This window comes from Primulina huaijiensis, chromosome 13 (assembly GCF_012295235.1).
Source record: "Primulina huaijiensis isolate GDHJ02 chromosome 13, ASM1229523v2, whole genome shotgun sequence".
Taxonomy (NCBI): Eukaryota; Viridiplantae; Streptophyta; class Magnoliopsida; order Lamiales; family Gesneriaceae; genus Primulina; species Primulina huaijiensis.
In genome coordinates, this window is record NC_133318.1 from 12,826,425 (window position 1) to 12,850,603 (window position 24,179).

The window sequence follows — 24,179 nt, forward strand, 5'->3', positions numbered from 1 at the left end:
CATTACTGAGAAAGAACTGATGAAGAGCCCAGCTGACCAGTTCAACTAAAAGAGTTAAATCAGTTCAACTGACGAGTCAATTAATTTCACCAGCCCAACTGAAGATCAGTTCAGATGACCAGTTAGGAGCATCAATTAGGAATCAATAAGTTGTAGATCAAGACAAGCTTATCCAAGTGGATTCTAGCTACGCACAAGGATACAAAAGCATTTGTACAATCAATAGTACATTAATGAACGTTGCAGCAAAGGATAAAGCCAAAAAGTTACAGAATGGCTGTCGGAAAAGTCGAGAACAAATTTCAAGGAACGCATTCAAGCTGCAACGGATACAATTATTGAGTCTCACTGTACGATAAGTTTCTCGCCTATAAATAGAAGATTAGTGAAGACCGAGAAAAATACAAGTGTGTGAAGAAGAGAGGGCACGCTTAAAAAGTCTTATCAGCTTAAGAGATAAGCAATCAGTCCGGATTTGAGAGAACACTTCAACATGTATCAGCTTAGTATAGAAGCCCTTTTTCCTCAGTGTGTGAGAACACTTTCGATCTGTATTCAGGGTTCAGTTCTCACACACCCGCACACACAATCACTCACATATATCAGAGAGTAGAGCTTAAAAGATCAGCTGAGTTAGTCTTACACAAAGACGTAAAACTTGTGTATGTAGTCTTTGAAACACAGACGTTAAACAAATGTTCGCTGAAAGGTGCTGCCTTCAGTCTACGCTAGGAGTTCAGTTAGGCAGTAGAGTAAGTTCTAAGCTGAGTGGGTTTGTATAAATCAAAGTCTTCAAGTGTATCCTACCCGAGAAGTTAGAAGTGGTGACGTAGGAGCAGTTGAAGTATCCGAATATCCATAAACATATCTTGTGTATTTAACTGTTTAACTATTGTTTTCAAACTAATTTGATCAGTTAGAGCATCCTTCAGTTCAGTTTTCACCATAACTGAACTAATATATGCCAGAACTGATCCCATATAATTTTCAGTTATCTAGTTACACAGGATATAAAATATATCAATTTTTCTTAACGAATGATTTCTTCGAGTATTTTCCGCTTGATTTATAATCAAACTCGATTTAATTCATCGGTTTATACATTCTTAGAACACGAGCTATTGAAGCTCATGGAGAATTTAGTGTTTGAAGCACCTTAGCAGGTGCTCACACGATCTGAATGAGTTCTTCAAGGCCCTCTCCCCATGTATGTGTTAGAGTAGATGCCCTGTAAGTCATCGGTTGACTAAATAATTTATTGACTCAATTGTAATAAACAGTCTTGATTTTGATATAATTTACATTTCATGGTTTCGTTTTGCTTTATCTGTATACCAATGCAATCGACATAGAAAAAGACATTGATTATACTTTAATACAAATGAATCGTAGTTCGATCTTGAAACTCATTTGTAAACACTGTATATTCTAAATTCGTTCCTATTCGATTCAGCTACCTAAAAACAAGGATAAAGGCCGCGTAAGCTTGAGACTAGCATTTGTGATGTTGTGTACCTTGTTTCATTGTGAAGGCATAGAGATGTCCAATCATGCAGATGAGTAATCATATGATGGTTGTACTTACAACCTTCTCTCGAACTTTTCAAGTGGTTATCATTCATCGAGAAGAAAAGTCCGTGGTTATGATTTTATATCATTAGTATTTACGATCCGGGACAACATTGAGTCTCTACATACTAGGATTGTGCTTTGACTCGTTTACCGTCTCGACGAGGGTCACAAGGTGGTGAGGTTGGTTGCAATTACGACATGTGTAGGAGCCAGTACATTGTAGTCGTGAATTCACCGCTCACCTACGATTGTGGATATCCTATGTGATCTAACGAAATAGTAGTACATGAAATCTTTGGCCAGAGTGTAAGATGTATATTAGGGACAAGGGTTCTCTAGTTGTGTATGCGATGACACTATGAATATTTCATGAATGTATCACATAGCTATGGAATCTAATATGCAACCCTCGATGAACCAATGATTGCAGATTCGATCGGGATATATGAGATGAAGAGACAATGTTGTACGCTAATCATAACTGATTGGTTCTTGTAGGCACTATCAGTGATACCTAGGGAATCATGGGCCAATGTTACTAGACGCTCTTACCATGATTCGATGGGTTTAATCAGAAAATGATTTCTGACATTCTCATGTCGAATGTTGGTACATGGAATAGGGAAAATTAGGGTAAGTCCGAATAAAGAAAAATGTCCTGAATCACAAAGAGTTTTGAATCAACGGCTAGCTGTATCTCTGAACCATCGAGGGTTACACAAGCACTAGATCATTTGTTTCTGTTGAGACAATAAATTCAAGAAGTTGAACTTATATAAAATTATGAGATATTAAATTCAAGGAGTTGAATTTATGATGATTAAAATTTTGAGAGAATAAATTCAAGAAGTTGAATTCATGAAAATTGAGAGTTTAAAATATTAAACTAAAAGGTTGACTTATATAAAAGATTAAATTAAATGTAGTGGGAAGTATGTATAATGGGCTTGTAGGGGTACCTGTCCAACATACTAAAAAATTAAAGTTCTTAATAGACTTTAATATAATAATTAATTAAATTAGTTAGACTAGTCAAATTAATTAACTAAGACCATTAAATTTAATTACGTAACTTTAAACCTATAATTAAAGAAACTAGATCAAGTTTTTATGATTTAATAGGAGACACCCGTCCTAGCCTCCACTATAAGCCAATTTCGAAAATTCACTCACAAAACACTCCAAAAATTTCGACCACCTCCTTGTGGGAAAGAACTGCAATCTAGGAATCGATATTATAGTGTCTTAATCTTATCTCGACATTGTTGAATCAAATATTTAAACCGAAATTTTATCCTATCTCCCCAAGATTGCAGTTCTTTCCCACAATTAGCAATTCGAGTCCGAAATGACACTTGTTCTTCTTGCTCCCAACTTTGTCGAACAACGATCTTACATTCTGGATCGAATGTCCAAGAATTTTCAAATCAAAATCTTCGTCTTCTCCGAGTCATCAACAATTCCAGATTTAAATATAGAGCAGTGTGATCAGAATTTACTCTTGAAGATTTGTGAGATATGCATTATGGAAAAGATGGAGCCAAGAGTGATCGGCTCCAATCTTTCTTCTACAAAGTTGTTCGTACCCCGACTCTTTTCCCAGGTAAACATATGTCATTTCATGCCCAAGTCGACCAAGCCACAATCTTCAATGGCCTTCCTAAATCCATTTATCAGTGAATTAAAGACCGCAATAACAAGTCAATCTCCATTCTTCCTTGGGTTGGGCCTGATTTCTTGGTTCAAAAAATGGTTAAATTTTATGGTGAAAAAACCTTTAAATTAATAACAATTATGATATTACAATATATTATTAATATTGCAATTTGTAACAAAGACTTCATGTAATTATATATTGCTAAATAAGTCGAAAACTAAAAAAAATCATCTCAAAAATAAAATAAAAATAAAGACAATAATCACAAAGTACTGGTGTTTTGTTAAATATCGGGATTGGAAATTCGAATTATACATATATATTCATATATATATACATATATATATATATATATATAAATTAGTCTATTATATTTTTATTGTAAGACATAACAAAATTTGACATAAAAAAAATTGAATAATTAAATTCGATAAATATAGAAAAAATATTTAATTCATTGCGTAAAATTAATTTTTAGGAAAAATTGTTTTTGTGATCCAAGATATTTACTTATTTGCGATTTTGACCGTATATGTTGTCAAATTTAAGTTCTAGTCAACCAATTTTTTTTTTTTTAATAATTTAGTCTTATTTTTACTTGATACAAATGTGTCACTAATACAGTGTTGATATAATACTAAATTATATAGGGACACATTAACAATCTCAACGAAAAATTACTAACAATAAAAAAATATGAAAAATTAAAATTTGATAATATCGAAACTAATAATATGCAGTTTTCCAAAATTTTTATTTAATATTGCATAAACTGATTTAAAAACCAATAGGACATCGGGTAGGACTTTTCCTTGCCGATCTCTAACCCAACATATAGAATTACCCGAATCCAACTAACTTCAAAAAGAAAAATATTTTATTTTTTTAACTTTGATCAATTATTTATTTAAAAAAATAAAATATATGTATATATTTCAATTAATCGATCCAATCGGGTAAATCGAGTACCCGTGCCCACGGCCGCCCTTAATAATATACACATTGTTCTTTTCCCCAACGGCCAGCAGAGGAACCAGAAGTACAAAACTTCCTCCCGCTGAAAATTTAAACTGCACTGCAACACTTCGTTAATGCCTCTCCCTCAAACATTGCAATACGTAATCAAGAAATCTCATATCCAGAAACCAAAAGAATATCTACAATGGCGGATGGAAGAAATATTAATTCAGGCCAAGATAGTGGTCGTACTCTCATCCCTGACCTGAATATTTCTTATAGTGAAACAGCGAATAGATCTCAAGAGAGTACACGACGTGGTATAACTGGTAGGAGAAGCAGAAGAACTTCCAATAGATTTAGAGACAATCCAAATCGAAAGACGGAATCTGTGTCGAACCATCAAACAGAACCTGTTTCTCAAGACTCGAACCGATCTGATCTTTCTCTAGATGTTTTACCAATCAAGAAACGCTATAGGCCTGATGAAGGATCGATGTCTGTGGAGAAGGCTAATCAGAATCCAGGAGACAATCAGATGCCGGGACCAGGTTCCAGGTAGCTGTTGATCAATCCTTTCATTTTATACGTATCGAGTTTTATAAATTTTTCTCCAGTTGTTTCATTCGTTCTTTATCGACCTTTTGTGCGTATGTACATAAGAAATGAAGCCACCAAAATTAATGTGTATATTTATAATATATGGGTTTTTGATTTGAAGGATTATTCCTCGGAGAAAAGTTTAGTGATGTTTCTAAATTTGTATATCTTTCTCAAATTAAATGTAATTCCAACAAACACTACGGTGAAATATTATTTAGTTTTCTAGATAAGCCCGTCAAATTTTTGGGCTCCCCCACATGCACTGATCACAGCACCGGACGAATACTTGCATGCAGGAGATTACCACCAGAGGCATATTGCTTTCATAAGAATTTAAGCTCATCCGCGGTGTCCGCACAAGATGGAAAGTTAAATCTCACACAACAGGAGGCATCAACGATACCGTCCTGCCCTCAAATGACCGAAGAAACAAGAGACTCATTTAGAAAATCGACCCTTATGGTGTTTGATAAACAAGATACACAGTGGAGAATGGTGTTAACAGGCTACAACTATGAGAATCAGATATTATATACGCTTGCTGGGGACTGGAGGAGGTTCGTTCGGACTCACAGTTTGAGACATGGTGATTCGATATGCTTTTACAAGAATTTGGACCCTAGAATCGCTGCTGATTACTATTACGTTATACTGTTTAAAAGGAGGGTAGTCCGAAGGCCAACTTCAGGTCGTTGATCTGTGGTAGAGACACTTTAGTTTACTTCAAACTTTCATTAGTATTACATTTGTAGGAACTAGGAAAATGGGATGTCTTTTGTCATCTGAGATGAACATTTGTGGATATATAACTGGTATCTTTTTCTCCGAATCTTAATTCAATGCTACACCGAGATGCAAGATGCATGTTCGCGTGAATATCTGGATTCTAAACAAACAATAATAGATATTCACAAGAACATGCATCTTATATAAAATGCACAAAGAGTAACACTTTTAATGTAGCATAGACCAAACGTTCCCTGAGCAGCCTAATCTATAAGATTATTGAATATATGAGTTCGATATATTTAAGGGCACTCATATATCAAAGTTTATAATCCAACCATTATTTTTTAGTGTTTTTTTTTCCTACGTACACACATGATATATAGTAAGTGAACAGTTACTGATCAATTTTACTATGATATTATATAAACTTACTTAATAATAATTAATGTAAACATTTCGCAATGAGGGGTAGCTGCGATTTAAAATGTAACAGAGATGATTAAAATAGCTAAATAAATTTACCCCTTAAAATTAAATAGCCCGAAAATTTTTGTGATATCATTCAAGAAATATAACCAATCATACATTACATTCCCCATTTTAACTTCTAAAATACATTGCAACAGACATTCATCTCCTCACTGAAGGGGAGAGATGAGAGATTCGACCCAATTGTATTGTGATGTTTGATTAAATGGATTTGTAAGTGTAGAAATTCAAACCCCAAGAGCAGTTCGTTATATAACTATTTTCAATTGTCAAAATAGATCTTGCAAGGGTTTTGTTGTGACAAACACCTTACAAATTATGCTGTCTACAATCGTCTATTTTTTGTCGGAAAACAGTCAAATTTGTCCCGTAAGGTTATGTTTGGTAGCCATGATAAGAGAATGATTATTAAATAATCATCCCTTATATCATGTTTGGTTCATTTTTAATTTAACATGGAGGCCCTTGATTATGATTGAAAGCCCTCACTATTTATGTTATTTGTGTGATTAAATATCATTCCTCAAAAGTGTGATAATGTATAATTTTTGAATAGTGATAATGATAAGATTGTATATTAACCATAATACCTTTGAATTGTTTTTTTCAATATAATATGAAAATTAAAATTAGTGAAAATTAAATAATTAATATAATATTTAAATTTTTATTATATTTTTTTATAAATTAATTTCATAAATTTTTATTATTTTTAATCATTTTAAAGAAAATAAATTATAATGCAAATCTATCTTAAATTAAATTTTTATAAATTTCTAATCTTGTTAATTAATTTTTTATGAAAATAAATCTGTATTAAATTCTAATTTATTTTGTTTAATGATTACCGTAATATTTTCAAATATATTTCTGATAAATATATTTAAATTAATTTTAATAAATATAAATTATAATTATAAATATTTAATTATCTATCAAANACGGAGCCTAAGAAGTTATATATATATATATATATATATATATTTTTTGTTATCTAACAAAATTTGGCTTTATTTATGTACATTTTAATTTATTTATTTTTATTAATTTGTAGTCTTATTTCATTGGAGTGCTGATGTAACGATAGAAAATGTTGATATGATATCGGAAAAAAAAGACTAAAACCCAACAAAAAAAGGGAGTCACAAGAATAAAAACCTAAATTAGACCCAAAAAAAACATGCAAAATTGAAGACTAAAATGACTATTTTTAAATTTTTGTTTCATTCCAGGAAATAGAGAAACTAGACATGGATATTGATAAAATCATCTCGAAGCTATAATCTAGAGATCAATATCAAACAAACTATCCTTGTCAAGCCCTGAGAAGGACACTCGTTGACATCGGAAGTGTCCTCGGAATAAATAATTAAAAATTCACCAAAAGAACACTAAGCCAGGATCATTACAAATCTTAAAAAATATTATTCAACTAAAAATCAAGTGTTTTATTGATCTAAATTTCAACTAAATCAACCATCCAGCTTTATTTATAAACCAATATCCAAATTAACGCAATAAGAATAAAGAAAACAACATGGCTCTATGCCAAATCGCTATCCCAAAACTCAATGCATTCATGCTCTTCAATTTTATCATCATTTGAGAAAGACGTAAAAGGTGTGTGATATGGTTATCACTCAGTAGATGGAGTGATCATATTTTCAAGTTTAAAAATATCATAGTATTTTATATAGAACAAGATCATATTTTAAAATCATTCATAAGCAGATAAAAAGTCTTAAAAATATTAAACATAAACTTTCCCAACGATTTCCTCTAGTTTCACCCTACTAGAGAAGGTTATAAATATCTATTTAACTCTCCAAATTGGATTATAAGTATCTGACATAACTCAACTCACCATGTTAGATCCTATGCTTTTAGTTTTAGCCCAATAGACAATGTCATAATCTAAACAAAACTTTGCTCAATGAAGAATCTTACGCAACAAAAGAGGGCCTCAAGAACTATCACAACATTCCTAGAGAGAGTTTTTGTGATATAAATATTTTTGTATGTAAGTGAATGACAAGAATGATATGATATGATATATAATATTATAAACAAGTTTTATATTTTGAGACGGGTTTGGGCTAGGGTGATGAGTTGGGCCCAAAAGGCTTGAGTTTCACTCTCTTCACCTTTCGACACATTATTTATGAAACGTCTACTAAATTTTTTTTTTTCAACCTAATTTTTGAAAATTACTTTTTTATGCATGCATGCAATAACAACTGAAAATTTTATATTTTAAAATAAAAGTATTCAACTGACAGTAAAAACACTGCAATTAACAAAATGAGACATCTGTCAACCCTAAACTGTCGTTTAAAATAATTCTCAAATGGAACCTGCGAAAATCTTGACAACCATCAACATATAAAAGAAAGAGTATGAAAATGTCCTGTAAGGTCCAGGAAATTTAAATTTACGTAACATAAATGCATGCAATCTATGGTTTTATTTAAATCATGTGTTTAATTACTTTGTGCATTTAATGCATAATTATTGCATGAGTAGGGTTCATTTCACGATTATTTTAAAATTTCATGCATTATAGTTTTAAGTTTCATTTCTTGCTCGAACAAGGAACGGAAACCCGTGATTAGCAGGAAAAATATTTTTATGGAATGATTATTTTTAATTAATCAATATGAAGTGTTTTTAAGGTTGTTTTTCGAAAATAGACATTGGTGGGTATTTTTACTCTCCGGGTTATAATTTTAATCGGTACGCAAATTTTAACGATTCGGAGAACTTTTTGTTGGCTCGATCAATATTTTCTAAAACATATCAAAACGAAATATTTTCGGAAGTGTTATTGAGCGTGATGGGTTTATTTTTAAGCTTAATGAGCTCAAAACCCTTTTTATCCTTTAATTTTCATATTATGACCCATTAGTGCTTAATTAATTATTTTAAAAGCCCACTAAGCAACCCTAAACATATTTCTCCACTTAGCAGCCGCCCCTACCCTCCCATCGGCAACATTCTCTCGTGATTTTTCTAGCAATACCTCGGCCATTGTGGGCTTCTGCAAGAAAGATTCCTCCCGCCTCTCCGTTTCACGTCCCACGCACGTATCATCAAGCTTTTGTTCATTTAATCGATAAGACATGCCATGTGTCTCCTTTCTCATCATTTACACCATGATTATATGTTGATGTTTACATTTTTGCATGAATTTTTGTTGGCACCTCTTTAAAGCATCGTTCTCGTAAAGGTTTTGACACGTAAATACGTTTATCTTGTGTGCAACTCACGTTTTCTTGATCTTGTGCGAGGGGCTGCCAATTCCATGTTGCTAAGGGACTGATAACATCATGAACTAAGGTAGCAAGGGGCTGGAGTTGGCTAAGGGTCGAAATCATTGAGGCCGATCGATGCTCAGTGTATGAGGGCTCGGGTTTGGCGAGATCGAAGGTTTGGGGTTGTGTGGTTGTGCATGGCTTGTTTCCAACCAAGGAGCTGACCCTCTGGGGTCCTTGACAAGGTTGGAATGGGGCTAGGAACGGCTGGTCGTAGTCTAGGAGTCGACCGAAGGGATTAGATCGAGGGAGGGTTCGATAGATTGTGCGGCGCGACTTCTAGGGTAGTGCACGGGGCTGACGTTTTGGGCAGTAGGTTCAGAGAGTATCGGTCCATGGGAGTCTCTTGGGTTCGAACATGGTCCCAGTATAGCTGGTTAGGTATTGGTCCGTGTGGTTTTGAGATAGGATCGAAAGTATATAACGTTTCGTGCACTAGGGTCTTGAGTTAGCTCGTGCAGTAAAATTCCAGCAACATTCGGGGTTGTATCGTGGGTTATTCGTAGGCTAGAATAAGTGGTTTTTAGGCTGGACATGTAGGTTTAAGTCATATTTCAAGTTGGGAAAAGTTTGGTTGAAATTTGGGTTGATTCGGGTTAAAACCGGGACCCAGGTCCAATTTTTAAAAAGAATCGATTAAATTTTAAAACGAGCTCGAGTTTACGTCTAAGAAATACTTTTTAATATGCTTGGGAGATTTTAAGGAGTTTTGTAAGCTTCGGGTCGAAATGCTGAGGTCCAGGGGTAAAACGGTCATTTTGGGTTTCCAGGGGAAAAATAGTCATTTTGCACCCGAGTCAAGATTTTTGTCCTGGCAGTGCCCTGAGCACCAATTTATCATGTTTTTAAATGTTTATGTATCACGTATATGATTTTTACGTAATTATGAAAATATGTTGCATGCTTGGTTTCAAAGAAAAATTACGTATATTCATGATTTTATTAAATGATGAATATGATGACATGTTTTGAATGATGGGAGTTGATTGTGACTAATACGATGATACGATGACACATAAGGCCAAGGCTCAGTGGACAGGTAATGATGGGGCCCTTTTTCCTAGGGCAATTAGCTGCCTTGTGATTCTCTTCCTGGCATATGAAGCATTTGAAGGTTCCCTACATACACTTGCCGAAGTGGAACCGGTTGCACTGCTTGCAGGGCTGCCTCTCTGCTGACTTAGGAGCCCCTGGTGCCTGTGGTGGCCTCTGTTGTCCTGGCCTCTGAAACTGTCCCTGGGGCTTCTGCTGCCCCTGATGCCTCGGTGGACCCGTGAACTGCCTCTTCTGTGGCTATGAACTAGGCTGGGCCTGATGCCTCTTCCGCTGTATCTCGGCTTTGATATCCTGGAGGGCCTGCTCTGCATGAAAACCACAAGTGGTGGCTTCATCGTAACTCGCCGGTCTCATCAGCATCACATCCCAGCGCAAAGTTGGTCTGAGGCCATCCATGAAGTGTCTCAGCTTCTTGGCGGCATCCCTCGCAATAAAGGACACAAAGTGACAGTCCCTGTCGAACTTCCTGATGAATTCTGCCACAGACAAGTCTTCCTGTAGGAGACTCATGAACTCTCTCGTCAGGCGACCCCTGACCTCCGCTGGAAAGTATTTACTGTAGAATACCTCCTTGAACCGATCCCATGTGAGGGTAGCCAAGTTCACCCCATGCGCTGCTCCCTCCTACCAAAGGGGTGCATCATCCCTCAGCATATATGCGGCGCATCTGACCCGATCTCTATCTCTCATGTCTAGATACTGAAAGCACAGCTCTAGAGACGGGATCCAGCCCTCTGCTAAAAACGGATCAGTAGTACCCCCGAACTCCTTTGGGTTGAGCCGTCGGAAGTGCTCATAGACATCTGTGTGGGACCTCAGAGTCTGATGTGCTTGCTCCATCAGTCTAGCAATACCCTTAATGACTCAGGTAGCTGCATCTCCTGGCGGTGGTGGTGGTGGAAGCCCTCTACCGCCTCCAGAAGTATCATCCTGACGATCAGTGCTGGGAGCGCGTCTGGGAGGCATGATATCTGAATACAGTCCAAATTCTAAACGTAACCCATCATGTAATTTAATCTATTTTTCAAAAAATATAATCCTTAAATCTTATAAACAGCTAAACATGTACTGTAAATCGTTGTAAATCATATATCATGTAAACATGCAGGTGATAGCATTAAAACATTTAAATTTATAGGTTTGAGGCTTGAAGACTGAGCTGCAGAAGATGGCGGTGGAACAACCCTATACATGACCCTTGTTCTGATACCAACTGAAACGTCTACTAAATTTTTTTTTTGAAAGCTAATTTTCGAATATTACATTTTATGCATGCATGCAATAACAACTAGAAATTTTACATTTTAAAATAAAAGTATACAACTAACAGTAAAAACACTGTAGTTAACAAAACGAAACAACCGTCAACCCTAAACTGTCGTTTAAAATAATTCACAAATGGAACCTGGGAAAAAATCATGACAACCATCAACATATAAAATAAAGAGTATGAAAATGTCCAATATCACTCCTAACTCATAAACGTAATGTGCAGAAAATATGGTCCTCGGGTTAGCGTGCGCACACCATGCCCTGCTTACTCAGTCTTAGGGGCCTCCAGTCTCCACATTGATATGCTCACCTGCATCATTAACACCTAGTGACTCTAAAGACTCAACACATCATAAACTTTATAATAAGTACATATACATAACATGCAACAGTGAAAAGTACTGTGATCAACATACGTTTCATGATCTTAAAAGCTTGAGCTTAAACATATCATAATAAAGCATAAGTGTCAAAACATGTCTCAACATATCATCATATATGTATTCGTTTTCTTTATTTGAATTTAGTTCATTAGTGTGACTATCGTATCAGCTCTATTCGATGGATCCATCTACGTATAACCGTGGAACCCGGCCGCGGGGACATCAGCGACAGTATTACCCATCCACTAAGCCTGGCTCTTACATGTCATCATATTCGTATTCGTGTTAGTCACAACCAACTCACATCCTTCAAAACATGTTATCATATTCATCACTTATAAAAATCATGCGTATACATAAATTTCCTTAAAATCAAGCATACAACATATTTTTCATATTTACATAAAAATTCATGTTCATGATAACATATACATTAAAAACAGGTAGTTTTGTTATCAAGGCGGTACCTACCATTTTGGCGCTGGAAACCCTAATTGACATTTTACCCTTGGACCTCAAATTTTCGACCCGAAGGCAACTGAACACCTTAAAACACATCAAAACATATTTATAACCATTTTCTAGACGTAAACTCGAGCCCAAGCATTGATTTCTATAATTCGTTTTAAAACTTGGACCGGGATCCTGGTTTTAATCCGAATTAACCCGAAACTCAAACAAACTTTTCCAAACTTAAACCATGACTCAAACCTACGCCGACAGCCCTTAAATCACTTATTTCAGACCACCTAAGCCCCTCAGAAGACCTCGACCAACCGCTGAAATTTTTTGCACCCTAGAGGACCGAACCCTAGTTACCTTATCAAGCTAGAAACTCGACTCTACACCTAACCAACTTGGACCACCCTCAAACCAACCCATCCTAGACAACATATGGACCCTCTTGGATGGACCTAACCATGGATTCTAAGCCCATGCACACGGTAGTGCACAATGCATCCGAAACTCGCTCGCCGAACATTAAATCGAGACTAGCTTCTTCGATTTCCTCCTAACCCGAGACCAGCCGTGCACGAGCTACTCCAGGCCGTGACTCAGACCCATAGGGTCTACTCCACGTCCATGGCACGTCCTCTGCACCACTGCCCTCCGCATTCACCCGATCTAGTGATCACTCAACCCTAGAACAAAGCATAGTCATTCAGGCCTACCTTTCTCGATCCAAAACTTATATACCCACTAGAGTTCCTCAAAAAATTGGTGTAACATGATCCTTAAACGTCACAAATCCGGCAGTCCTTCAATCGTAACAAAATCGTGAGATTACGTGAAGAAAGGTGGAGGTTTTTCATGAAATTTTCGGACCAAATGCACAAAAATGTTGAGGCTGATGCTAATCATGTAAATACACACAATTAAACATAAAATGATGTGAATGATGAGGAAAAAAGTTTTAGGACATGCCTTTGCGATTAAACGCTCGAAACCTTTGTGTAGAACGTGCACCGGAGAAGCGGGGAGGGGTTCCTTTAAAAAAAAACTCAAGAGAAGCCAAGGGAATGGCTGCTGGAACATAATGAGAGGTTGATGCTGCTAGGGGAGGGCGGCCGTGAGCTTGAAGTTGGGTTAGGGTTTGATAGGGTAGAGTTTAAGTAGAAAAATTATGCACTAATGGACCTTTAATGAAAGTTAAAGGGATAAAAAGGGTTTTGGGCCCATTAACCAATAAAATAAACTATTCAAGCCCAAAAACACTCTCGAAAAATATTTCGTTTAGGTACGTTTTTGAAAATGTTGTCCAAACCCTCAAAAAGTCCCCCGACTCGTTAAAGTTTGCGTACCGGTTTAAAATACGACTCGGCGAGTAAAAATACACAAACAAGGCCCATTTTCGAAATTCTCTCTTAATTACACCATATATTAAATAATTAAAAATAATTATTTAATAAAAATATTTTTCCTGATAATCCCCGGTCTTCGTTCCTCGTTCGAGCGCGAAATGCAACTTAAAGCTCAAATGCATGAAACTTTAAATAAAACATGAAATGACATGCATACTCATGCAATAATCATGGGCTTTAAGAATAATTAAACACATCTTTTAGTAAACCCTAGATTGCATGCAGTCAGGTTACGTAGTTCGAATTTATCAGACTTTACAATTTATTTCATCATAGAAATTTTTATGAGATTATCTCAATAGTCAATTTTGTGAGATTAATATTCGATCTGATCCGACCCATAAACATATTACCTTTCATGTCAAAAGTATTTATTTTTGCTACAGGTATAGATCGGGTCGACCTGAATCATGGATATAGATTTGTGAGACCGTCTCACATTAGAGCTATTCTTATTTCATAGAAAAAGAGCAAAAAAGCATATTTCAAATCTCTAGTGCTAGAAACAAGAAAAAACGCATCACATTAAGTAACAAGTAGCAATCTATTTATAAAACAAATGATTTTCTCATGAAAACAACGCAATAGTGCATATGAAAACAAATTCAAGGTTCAAGTTCAAGCAAAAATCAAAGTAATAAAATATTAATACAATGAAACTCCCAACGGGCTTCTAAACTCCCACAAGTAATGTCAAACTTAAATATTTTTTCAACCAAAATAATTAAATAATCAAAAACTGATAAGAAAACCTTATCTAGTCTGAAATTGTTCTCGCCTAGCCACTTTCCAGATCATCTAATCCATCCAAACTAAGACATTTCTCATGAGAATGAAGTGTACAAGATAAAAACAAGGATGTGAGAGAACTAATCATCCAATATGAATATACAAACCTATATGAAACACATGTATACAAGTATGCTCGTTTGACCAAGGATCAAGTCTATAATCTCATGCTTAGCCTAGAGGTACCTAAGTGTGTAGCACACTATGATGTAGCACCAGTGGGTGGCTCCCAAACTTAATCAGATCTTGGACCTGCAATGTCCCGAGCCACCATAGGACTCTGTACCATAGCACTAGTGGGTGGCTCTCCATACCTCATCATCCAAGAAAAAATGGCTGAGCAGCCCCATTAATCAAGGTTATCTCAAAGATAAAGATCCAACGTGGTATGCAATGCAACGTACAAATCGTGACAAGAAACATATATAATATAATGACAAATAATTATGAAACACATAAGAATGTATGTTTCGTTGGCCATCTCAGTTAGTACTTGCATACATCTAATATTGATCGGTAATGCCTACTCGTCTGAACGTAGACATTACAACCAAACCATATATTATACCTTTCCAGATGCATAATTTTTAAAAATGCTTTATAATTCTTCCTGTTATTCCCAACTATTACAAAGGATTTCAGATCATACCTTCATCCATATTTATCCCCTTGGGATGATTACTTCGCCAACTGATCCTCAGGATGCAGCCTACTTTGGAAGTACCTCGTGACTCGACTTGCTTATAGAAGTTGGCTAGAGAAGCCTAAAAAAACAGCTGGAAGTCGGGAAAGAAGAGGAGAAGTAAAGAACGAATGGCCTAACTAGGGGATTTAGGAAGTTCCGGACTTTGGTTCGGAAGGTCGAACCGTTCCTGTGCTGCGTGTCGAGTTCTTACTAATTGATATGGAATTCTGCCCGTCAGAAGTTTTGATCTCTAGGACGCGTGTTAAACTATCATTAGCCATGCTGGATTACTATGGATGAGGAGTTCGGAAGCTCAAATTGTGTTTCCACTTGCCATGCTATAATGTGCTTTATCCAGATTCGAAGATCAAAACTCTGTTCTAAGTTCGGAAGCTTTGAACTAGGTTCGGAAGCAGGTTCAGAAGCTCCGATTTTTTAAGTATCGGGTTATAACATTCTTCCTCCATAAAAATATTACATTTTCTGAATTTCATCTATGGATAAATAACAAGTAAAACCGGAAATACACTATACAATTCAGAATAGTTGAGGATACCCCTCGCACATGCAGATGTCTAACACCCAAGTTGACTCGTCTTGGTCTCCGCATTTCCATTACACTAAAACATGCAGTATTGACTTATTTATGAGCATATTCTCTTTCCAATCCAATATCCTTGGTGGTTTTTCCACATAAATCAATTCCACCTCGAGTTGAACATCCATCGGATTTAAAATGTGTGACTCATAGGCTAAATATCTCTTTAGCAATGATACATGAAAGACAATATGGATATATGGATATTGTAAAGATAAGGTGGTAACGCCAATATGTAAGCCAAATGCCCAATACATTCCAAGATCTCAAAATTTCCGATAAACCTTGAAGCTAATTCTCATTTATGCCCATGTATCATTACTCTCTAAAAAGTTAAATTTTCAAAAATACCTTTTCTTATCGCTGAAACTATAGCGGTCCGTGCTTTGTATTTGCATATCCTTCTTTACAATATTGTGCAATAGTAATTCTCTTTTTAATAATTTCCATACTGTAAGTTTATTGGTGTACCAATTATGGTCGCTCACCTACCTCATCCCAAAACAAAAGAATACGATAATGTCTCCCATGCATAAAATTCCTCAATAATTATCATACATACCGATACGTGTATAATAAAAATTGTTATAAGAGAATTCCACAAGATACAGATAATCATACAAAGATGGTCTGAAATCCATGGCACAAGTTGAAAAAATGTCTTTAATAGTTTGTTCATACTGTCCATCGATTTCTAGATGTAAAGACTCAAATTAGTGCCTAATGATTTTTTAAAAAATTCCATAATCTTGAAGAAAAACGCCGATCTTGATCGCTGACTCTACCGAATGGTACTTTATGGTATTGAAAAATATCCTAAATGTAGAGTTTTGACATGCGATAAAAACTATGATCTCAATTGTAAAGAATAAAGTGTGTTGACTGGGTGAGTCAATCAAAAACTACCCACATAGAATCATAGTTCATCGATGATTGCAGAAAGTGTGTGACAAAATATATTGGAACATTTCATGTTTTCAATTTAGATTTTGATGTTAACAAAACTAGTTGTTTTGTTTCTAATGAATTTACCTAATTACGCCGAAAGCTGAAATTGATCAGGCTTCGAACTAATCAGTTACTGAGCCAAAACTGAATCTATCGAGACGCAAAATGAAAATGTCAACCAATTGCCTAAACTGAACCAGTCCAACTGAAATATTAAAGACCGGTTCAACTGATTGTTCAGCTGATAGGTGGTTCAGCAAAAGACCTTCAGAAGCCCGACCAGCTTATGAAGAGTTCAACTGATGAAGAGCTCAGTTGACCAGTTCAACTGAATCAGGGAAATCACTTCAGCTAACGAGCCAACTGATTTCACCAGAACAGATCAAGACTAGATCAGTTGACCAGTTCAGAGCATTAATTAGGAGTCGATTAGTTTGGAGAACAAGAAAAGCTTATCTAAGTGGAATCCAGCTTTGCACAATGGTATAAAAGAAATTTTCCGATTAAAGGATAATAATGAACGTTGCAGCAGAGGTTAAAGTCGAGACGTTCCATAATGGCTGTAAGAAAGGACAAGACACAAATTTCGAAGAACGGATTCAAACTGCAACGAACATATTTGATGAGTCTTGATGTATAGTCACATTGCGTCTATAAATACAAGATCAAGACCATCAACAAGTGTGTGAAGAACAAAAAGGAGAGGAAGATAGGGCATGCATAAATCATATCTGCTTACAAGAAACAACCAGCTCAAATTTGAGGGAACACTTCAACGTGTTATCAGCTTATATTAGAAGCACAATTTCCTCAGTGTATGAGAACACTTTCGTGTTGTATTCATAGATCAGTTCTCAAACACACACACACACCATCGCTCACATATACACAGAGAATCGAGCCTATTGAATAGCTGAGTGAGTCTTGCACAAAGACATTAAACTTGTGTATGCACTCTTTTAACACATAGACGTTACACAAGTGTTGGTTGGAAGGTGTTGCCTTCAGTCCAGGCTAGGAGTTCAGTTAGGCAATAGCATAAGCCCTAAGCTGAGTAGATTTATACAAGGTGTTGTATAAATAAAAGTCTTCTAATAGAACCTACTCGAGGTGGTAGAAGGGGTGACGTAGGAGTAGTTGAAGTCTCCGAACATCCATAAACATATCTTGTGTTTCTAACTGTTTAACTATTGTTATAAAACTGATTTGATCAGTTCAGTTCTCACTATAACTGAACTGATACAAACTCGAACTGATCCTCTTTTTTCAGTTATTCAGTTTACACAAGCTATAAGTTTTAAACTGATCAGCTTTCTTTACGAAGGATTACTTCGAGTATTTTTCGCTTGGTTTAAAACCAAACTCGATTTAATTCATCGGTGTTAACATTCTTAGAACACGAGCTATTGCAGCTCATTGAGAATATAATGTTTGAAGCACCCCAGCAGGTGCCTGGAACCGATCCCATCAAAATCCATTGTCATATATTCCTACTTCTACTCCAGAATAGGAATGTTTTGAAGTTAACCTCATAGTCATCAATGTTCTACTTTGACTTGCTAACAAACTAGACAAGTAGACAAATTTTTAGACACTTCTTTTCATCCCTTTCCACCAAAATAGTATCTTCAAATATTTATATATTTTCATACTCTTGAGGTGGATACTCAGCTAACTTTTATGTGCTTGTGATAGTTTCATGCTTCGAGCCCAGGTCCGCGCGACTGCACAATGGGACCATATAACAACTATTTCGTAAGAATTATTAACCCAAGTTGATATAGAAGTCCATTATAAACCACTTGTTCTGATATGTCTAATTTTGTTCCACCTCGAAATATAAAAGCTCCTAAACCAAAAGACATGATACAACTAGCTTTGACGAAGTCATGATTATTCTGGTTGGTGTACCGATTTCTCGCACCCAAGGTACAACGAAAGTTTTAAATTTAAATATAGATGTTTGAAACTTTCCTTGGGCGTCGAATGTTATTCAAACATCCCTAAGATATTTGGATTGTATACCTGTGCATAAATAAAGCTGGACTCCAAACCAATTAGGGATTAGCGAATATGACCCTTCTTGTATCTCTCATCGAACGGATCTCCGTCTTTTGATCGTCAGATTTGGCTCACGATCAGAGAGTTTATTCCTTGTTTGGATTGCACTGCTAATCGCAAAAAACTAGCATTGAGACTAGATCATCCAAATTTCCAAAATCCAGAGTCAAGGTATCGGCGCAGGACGACGGCACAAGAAAATGTCTCAGTCAAAATATTGGTGGAAATCTATGAAGTGGTCGAGTGCTTTATTGAAAGGGGGAGGAATTTTGGTGAATTTTGGGTGTTATTATCGTGTGCAAAAAGCAGTTATTTTATCAACCATTGATACCATATTTATAAATACTCAAGCTGTATGTCACCAAGACTCTTGGCCTCAAGAGGACTTCTAATTTTCATTAATTAAAATTCTCATATTAATATCATGTATTTATCAATTTTTTATAATGCATGATATATTTATATTATACACATCTTGATATCTCCATATAAAGTGTATATGTAAACTTTAATATATTTACACATTCACATTTAACACACGCGTAGATATTAATTAAATTAATTAATCATTATTTAATTTATTTAATTTATTTATTTTTTAATTAATTCTAGACCCCTCTAGAATATTTATGAGAATTTTGTATATATTAATAGTCACTAGTACTAGTGTTATTATTTAATTAGTAAATTTCAAATTCACTAAATAAATAATTTTGAATTCATTATAACCCCGATTGATGATCCTATGGCGTCGATCTATCAAGAATACAAGTCTTGTTCATAAAATGAAAATTGAAAATTTCGAAAATCAAAATTTTCACTGTCTATATTTGGCAGCTGCCAGTTTTGTGAACTCATTTACTAATACAGGCAGATCCACTCTCCTTCTCAATTACAAATTAATATAACTTTAATTTCTTTCATCTTATCGAATCAACTTATAAACTCTTTTATAAGCATTCTACATGATCTCCATCAAATAATAGTCGCCAAATTCAGTTATTTGAACTTTGACTTCCTCAGCGGGAACACAGAATCCGATACTTGTATGACCTTCAATGATTCAGAGATACAACTAGATGTGGGTTCACATCTCTATGTGATTCAGAACAACATTTATTCTTATTCGGACTTAGCTTAATTTAGCCATATTCTTTTAATCAAATCCTTGATCAAGAATGTCAGAACTCATTTCTGATTGAACCTATCGGATCATGTCATGATAAGAGCGTCTAGTGACATCCCCTCATGATCCCATAGGTATCGCTGATAGTGTCAGCAAGAACCTTAAATTTTGGTTAGCGTACAGTACGGTCCCTTCAACACATATATCCCAATCGAATCTGCAATCATTGGTATATCGAGAGTTGCATATGAATTCGATAACGATGTGTTGTATCTTTTAGTAATAATAGTGACACGGTATGTCCAATTAGGAAAACAAATTTCTCGAAAACACATTTCTTGCTCTAGTTAGGAGACTTCTTACACTATTAATTCATCAGATCATATAGTATATCTTCACCCATAGGCAAACGATGAATCATCGACTAAAATGCATTTGATTTTACGTATTTCAAAACTACATCCAACCTCGTCACCTGATGATCCTCATTAGATTCGGTAAACGGATCAGAGTGAAAGTTAGTACGTAGAGCCTCTATATTGTCCCTGGTCAAAGGACTAATGGTGTACAACCATAACCACAGACTATTCCACTCGATAAATGAGAACTACTTGGACAGTCCGAGGGAGGGTTGTTTAGTGAATCATCAAATAATCACTCATCTGTATGAATGAACATCTCCACGCTTTTACCAATGAAACATGACGTTTACATCATAGATGCTAGGAACCTGTTTAGAATATACGGTAAACTTTTAAATGAGTTTTATAATCTTACGTTGCGAGACAGATCTCATCATGATATCTATTATATATTCAAGAATTTTATCTATGCAGCTTGCATGAGTAAACAAATAAATTAAATGTAATAATTAGATAAAATCGTAAAATATTATTAAAATAAAGATCATTTTTATATTAGGTCAATAAAATCAAAGCCACAAGTTGGCTCGTTAAAAAACTACTCTAACACTTCTCACGTTGACTAGTTGATGTGATCATTACGCCTCAAACAAACTAAACCCATTACCAAGAAAAAACTAGTTTCTAATAGGGCGTCTCAGCAAGATTGTTAATATAACCTCATAAAATCTTCTCGCTACAATATTAAGATAAAACCTTCTTGAGTTCATTAGTACACTCATCATAGAATACTCACTGCTCTTTATTTAATTGTACGATTGCCATTTAATCATCATATCCCCAATACTCTGCAACATCTTAGAATTTCATCTAGTTTTTAATCTAACACTAAATAGTCTAATAATCTAATCATATATCCGTGGGTACGAGCCAAGTTCAATAGATATTTAAGAATTTACAATAGAATTCAAGGCACTTCTGTGTTTGAAATCTCGATCTTAATGAAGTATGGCATAGAGTTCATCATTGAAATAATGTCTTCCAATACAAATAAACCACATATGCATTACAAAATCTTAGGAGCCAAAATAATACAATATCAATGAGCGAAAACAACTCAACTCACTGATCATTACAAAAGTTCAGTGGTACAATCTCATCGAGGTTCCAGAAAAATCAATGATTCAATAAACATCTCAAAAATCAGTGACCATCAACTCATGGGAACATTGACATCATGCCAGATATATATACATGACATACCTTGCTCTCCAAAGACAGTGAACATGGCCTCATATCTCAAGGAATAATCCGTATGCCATGTACCACTATTATTTTTAAGCTTCTGAGGCTCTCAATTGTAGTTAGCAGAAGTCATTTCGTGTAAAAAAAAACACCTCACAAAGTTTTCTTCTAAAATTACTATTAATGACCTTTACTAGTGTTGATAGCAGAAGTCATTTCGTGTAACGTCTGAAAATTAGTCCACGTAGACCGCATGCATGAAAATTATTAAATTGCTAAAATATTTTAATTAAATGATTTTGGATGCGTGAATTATATATTTTGAGTGACTAAATGATTATTTGTATAATTTTTCTTGGTTTCATAATTTAAAGATTTTCAGACAAATATCGGTGCTTGGCAGGGGACGGATGATCGGAGACGAATAAGGTGTTAAAGATTTAAAAATTAAATTTTTAATTTAGTTAAGAAAATATTTATTTTAAATATTTTAAGAATTATTGCATTCTTAAGGTCAAGTTTAAATTAATTAACGGAGCAAGAGATTTTATGTATTTCATAAAATATTTTTGGAAATAGATATTTTTAACTCTTTTAATTTGAGGCCTAATGATTTTATTAATCTTAATGGACCTAATTAATTATTTAAAAAATATGGTTAATTGAGAACATTAATTAAGTGTTTAGGAAACCTTTTAAATTCTTTTTAAAAAAGTCCGACACCTAAACATACACACACACATATTACATGAATTGAAGGAACAGTGGCCGAAACATTGAAGAAAACAGCGGCCAATTTCCTTTGCTTTCCAAGGGAATTCCGGATTTTTTTCTCCTTCGTTCTTCGACTTTCTTCATCGTTCTTTCTTCCAACAACGATCACTCGACTTCCTTGCATCCCAAGATGGGTTTTTGATGGGGTTTTGAAGGATCGTCTATGCTATCTCCTTCGAAGATGCTTCAAACACTATATTCTACAATGAGCTAGAATAGCTCGTGTTCTAAGAATGTTAACACCGATGAATTAAATCGCGTTTGGTTTAAAACCAAGCTGAAGAAACTCGAAGTAAGCCTTCGTGAAAAAGACTGTTATATTAGAAAACATTTTAACTTATGTAAACTGAATAACTGAAAAGCAAGGGATCAGTTGTCGCATATATCAGTTCAGTTATGGTAAGAACTAAACTGACGGATGCTCTAACTGATTAAGTCAGTTTGAAAATAACAGTTAATCAGTTAATTACACAAGATATGTTTATGGATGTTCGGAGACTTCAACTACTCCTACGTCACCCCTTCTACCACCTCGGGTAGGATCCACTGGAAGACTTTGATTTATACAACTACTTGTACAAACCCACCTAACTTAGGACTTACCCACTGCCTAACTGAACTCCTAGTCTATACTGAGGGCAGCACCTTCCATCCAACACTTCTTTTACGTCTATGTGAGAAATACTACATACACAATTTTAACGTCTTTGTGCAAGACTATATTTGAATGGTGGTGAGAGTGTACGTGTGTGAGAACTGAACGAGGGTGTTCTCACACACTGAGGGAAATAAGCTTCTAAACTAAGCTGATAACACGTTGAAGTATCCCTCTGGGCTGATTGCTTCTTGAAAGCTGATAAGCATTTAGCGTGTCCCTCTCTTTTCTTTTCTCATGTGTTGTATGTTGGTCTCTCTCGTTCTGTGTATATACGTCTTCACTGATCTCTTCTTTATATAGGCGGAAAACTGATCGTACAGTAAAACTCAATTATTGTATCAGTTGCATCTTGAATTCGTTTCTTGGACTCTGTGTCTCGACTTTCCGACTGTCCTTCTGAAATGTTTTGTCTTTAATGCTCTGATGCAACGTCCATTTTTGTCATTTTTTTGGATAATTACTTTGTACCTTTGTGTATAGCTAGAATCCACTGAATGAGTTTGTCTTCATCTAAAACTTAAAGATTCTTAACTGACTCTTCGAACTAGTCAGTTGAACTTATATTCAGTTGGGCTGGTGAAATTAGCTGACTCGTCAGTTGAGCTGATTTCACTCTCGTTCAGTTGAACTGATCAGCTGGATTTCTTCATTAGTTGAACACTCCTTCGGCTGGCCAGCCTTCTGAGGTTCTCCTGCTAAACCACCTATCAACTGGTCTATCAGCTGAACTTCTCAATTGACATATCAGTTCGCCTGATTCAGTTTGTGCGATTAGTTGGGTCTTCAGTTTGCGATTTAGATTCCCCAAAACTGATCCTAGCTTCTACAAACTTAAGGTAGATCATTAGTAATACAAAATAACAAGTTTTGTTAACATCAAAATTAAGATTGCGAACTTGAAAAGTTCCAACAGGTTTTGTCAAAAAAAAGGGTAGAAAAAAAAATAGAAATCGTCATCCGTTCATCACCGGCGTTCCACCGCTTCGGTCTTCGTATTTCGAGCGTTTTAAATGCAAAAGCACGTTTCTAAACTTTTTTTATT

At 35.3% G+C, this 24,179-nt stretch overlaps 1 protein-coding gene across 1 annotated transcript; it reads right to left on the minus strand.

The window, feature by feature from the left end:
• Positions 1-10,611: 10,611 nt before the first annotated feature.
• On the minus strand, positions 10,612-11,214 carry LOC140991227 (uncharacterized). The gene is made up of 2 exons (XM_073461167.1): positions 11,047-11,214; positions 10,612-10,998 (listed from the first exon to the last, which is right to left on the minus strand). Exons 1-2 carry the CDS (start codon positions 11,212-11,214, stop codon positions 10,612-10,614), a joined length of 555 nt encoding a protein of 184 aa, XP_073317268.1.
• Between the last annotated feature and the right edge of the window lie 12,965 nt (positions 11,215-24,179).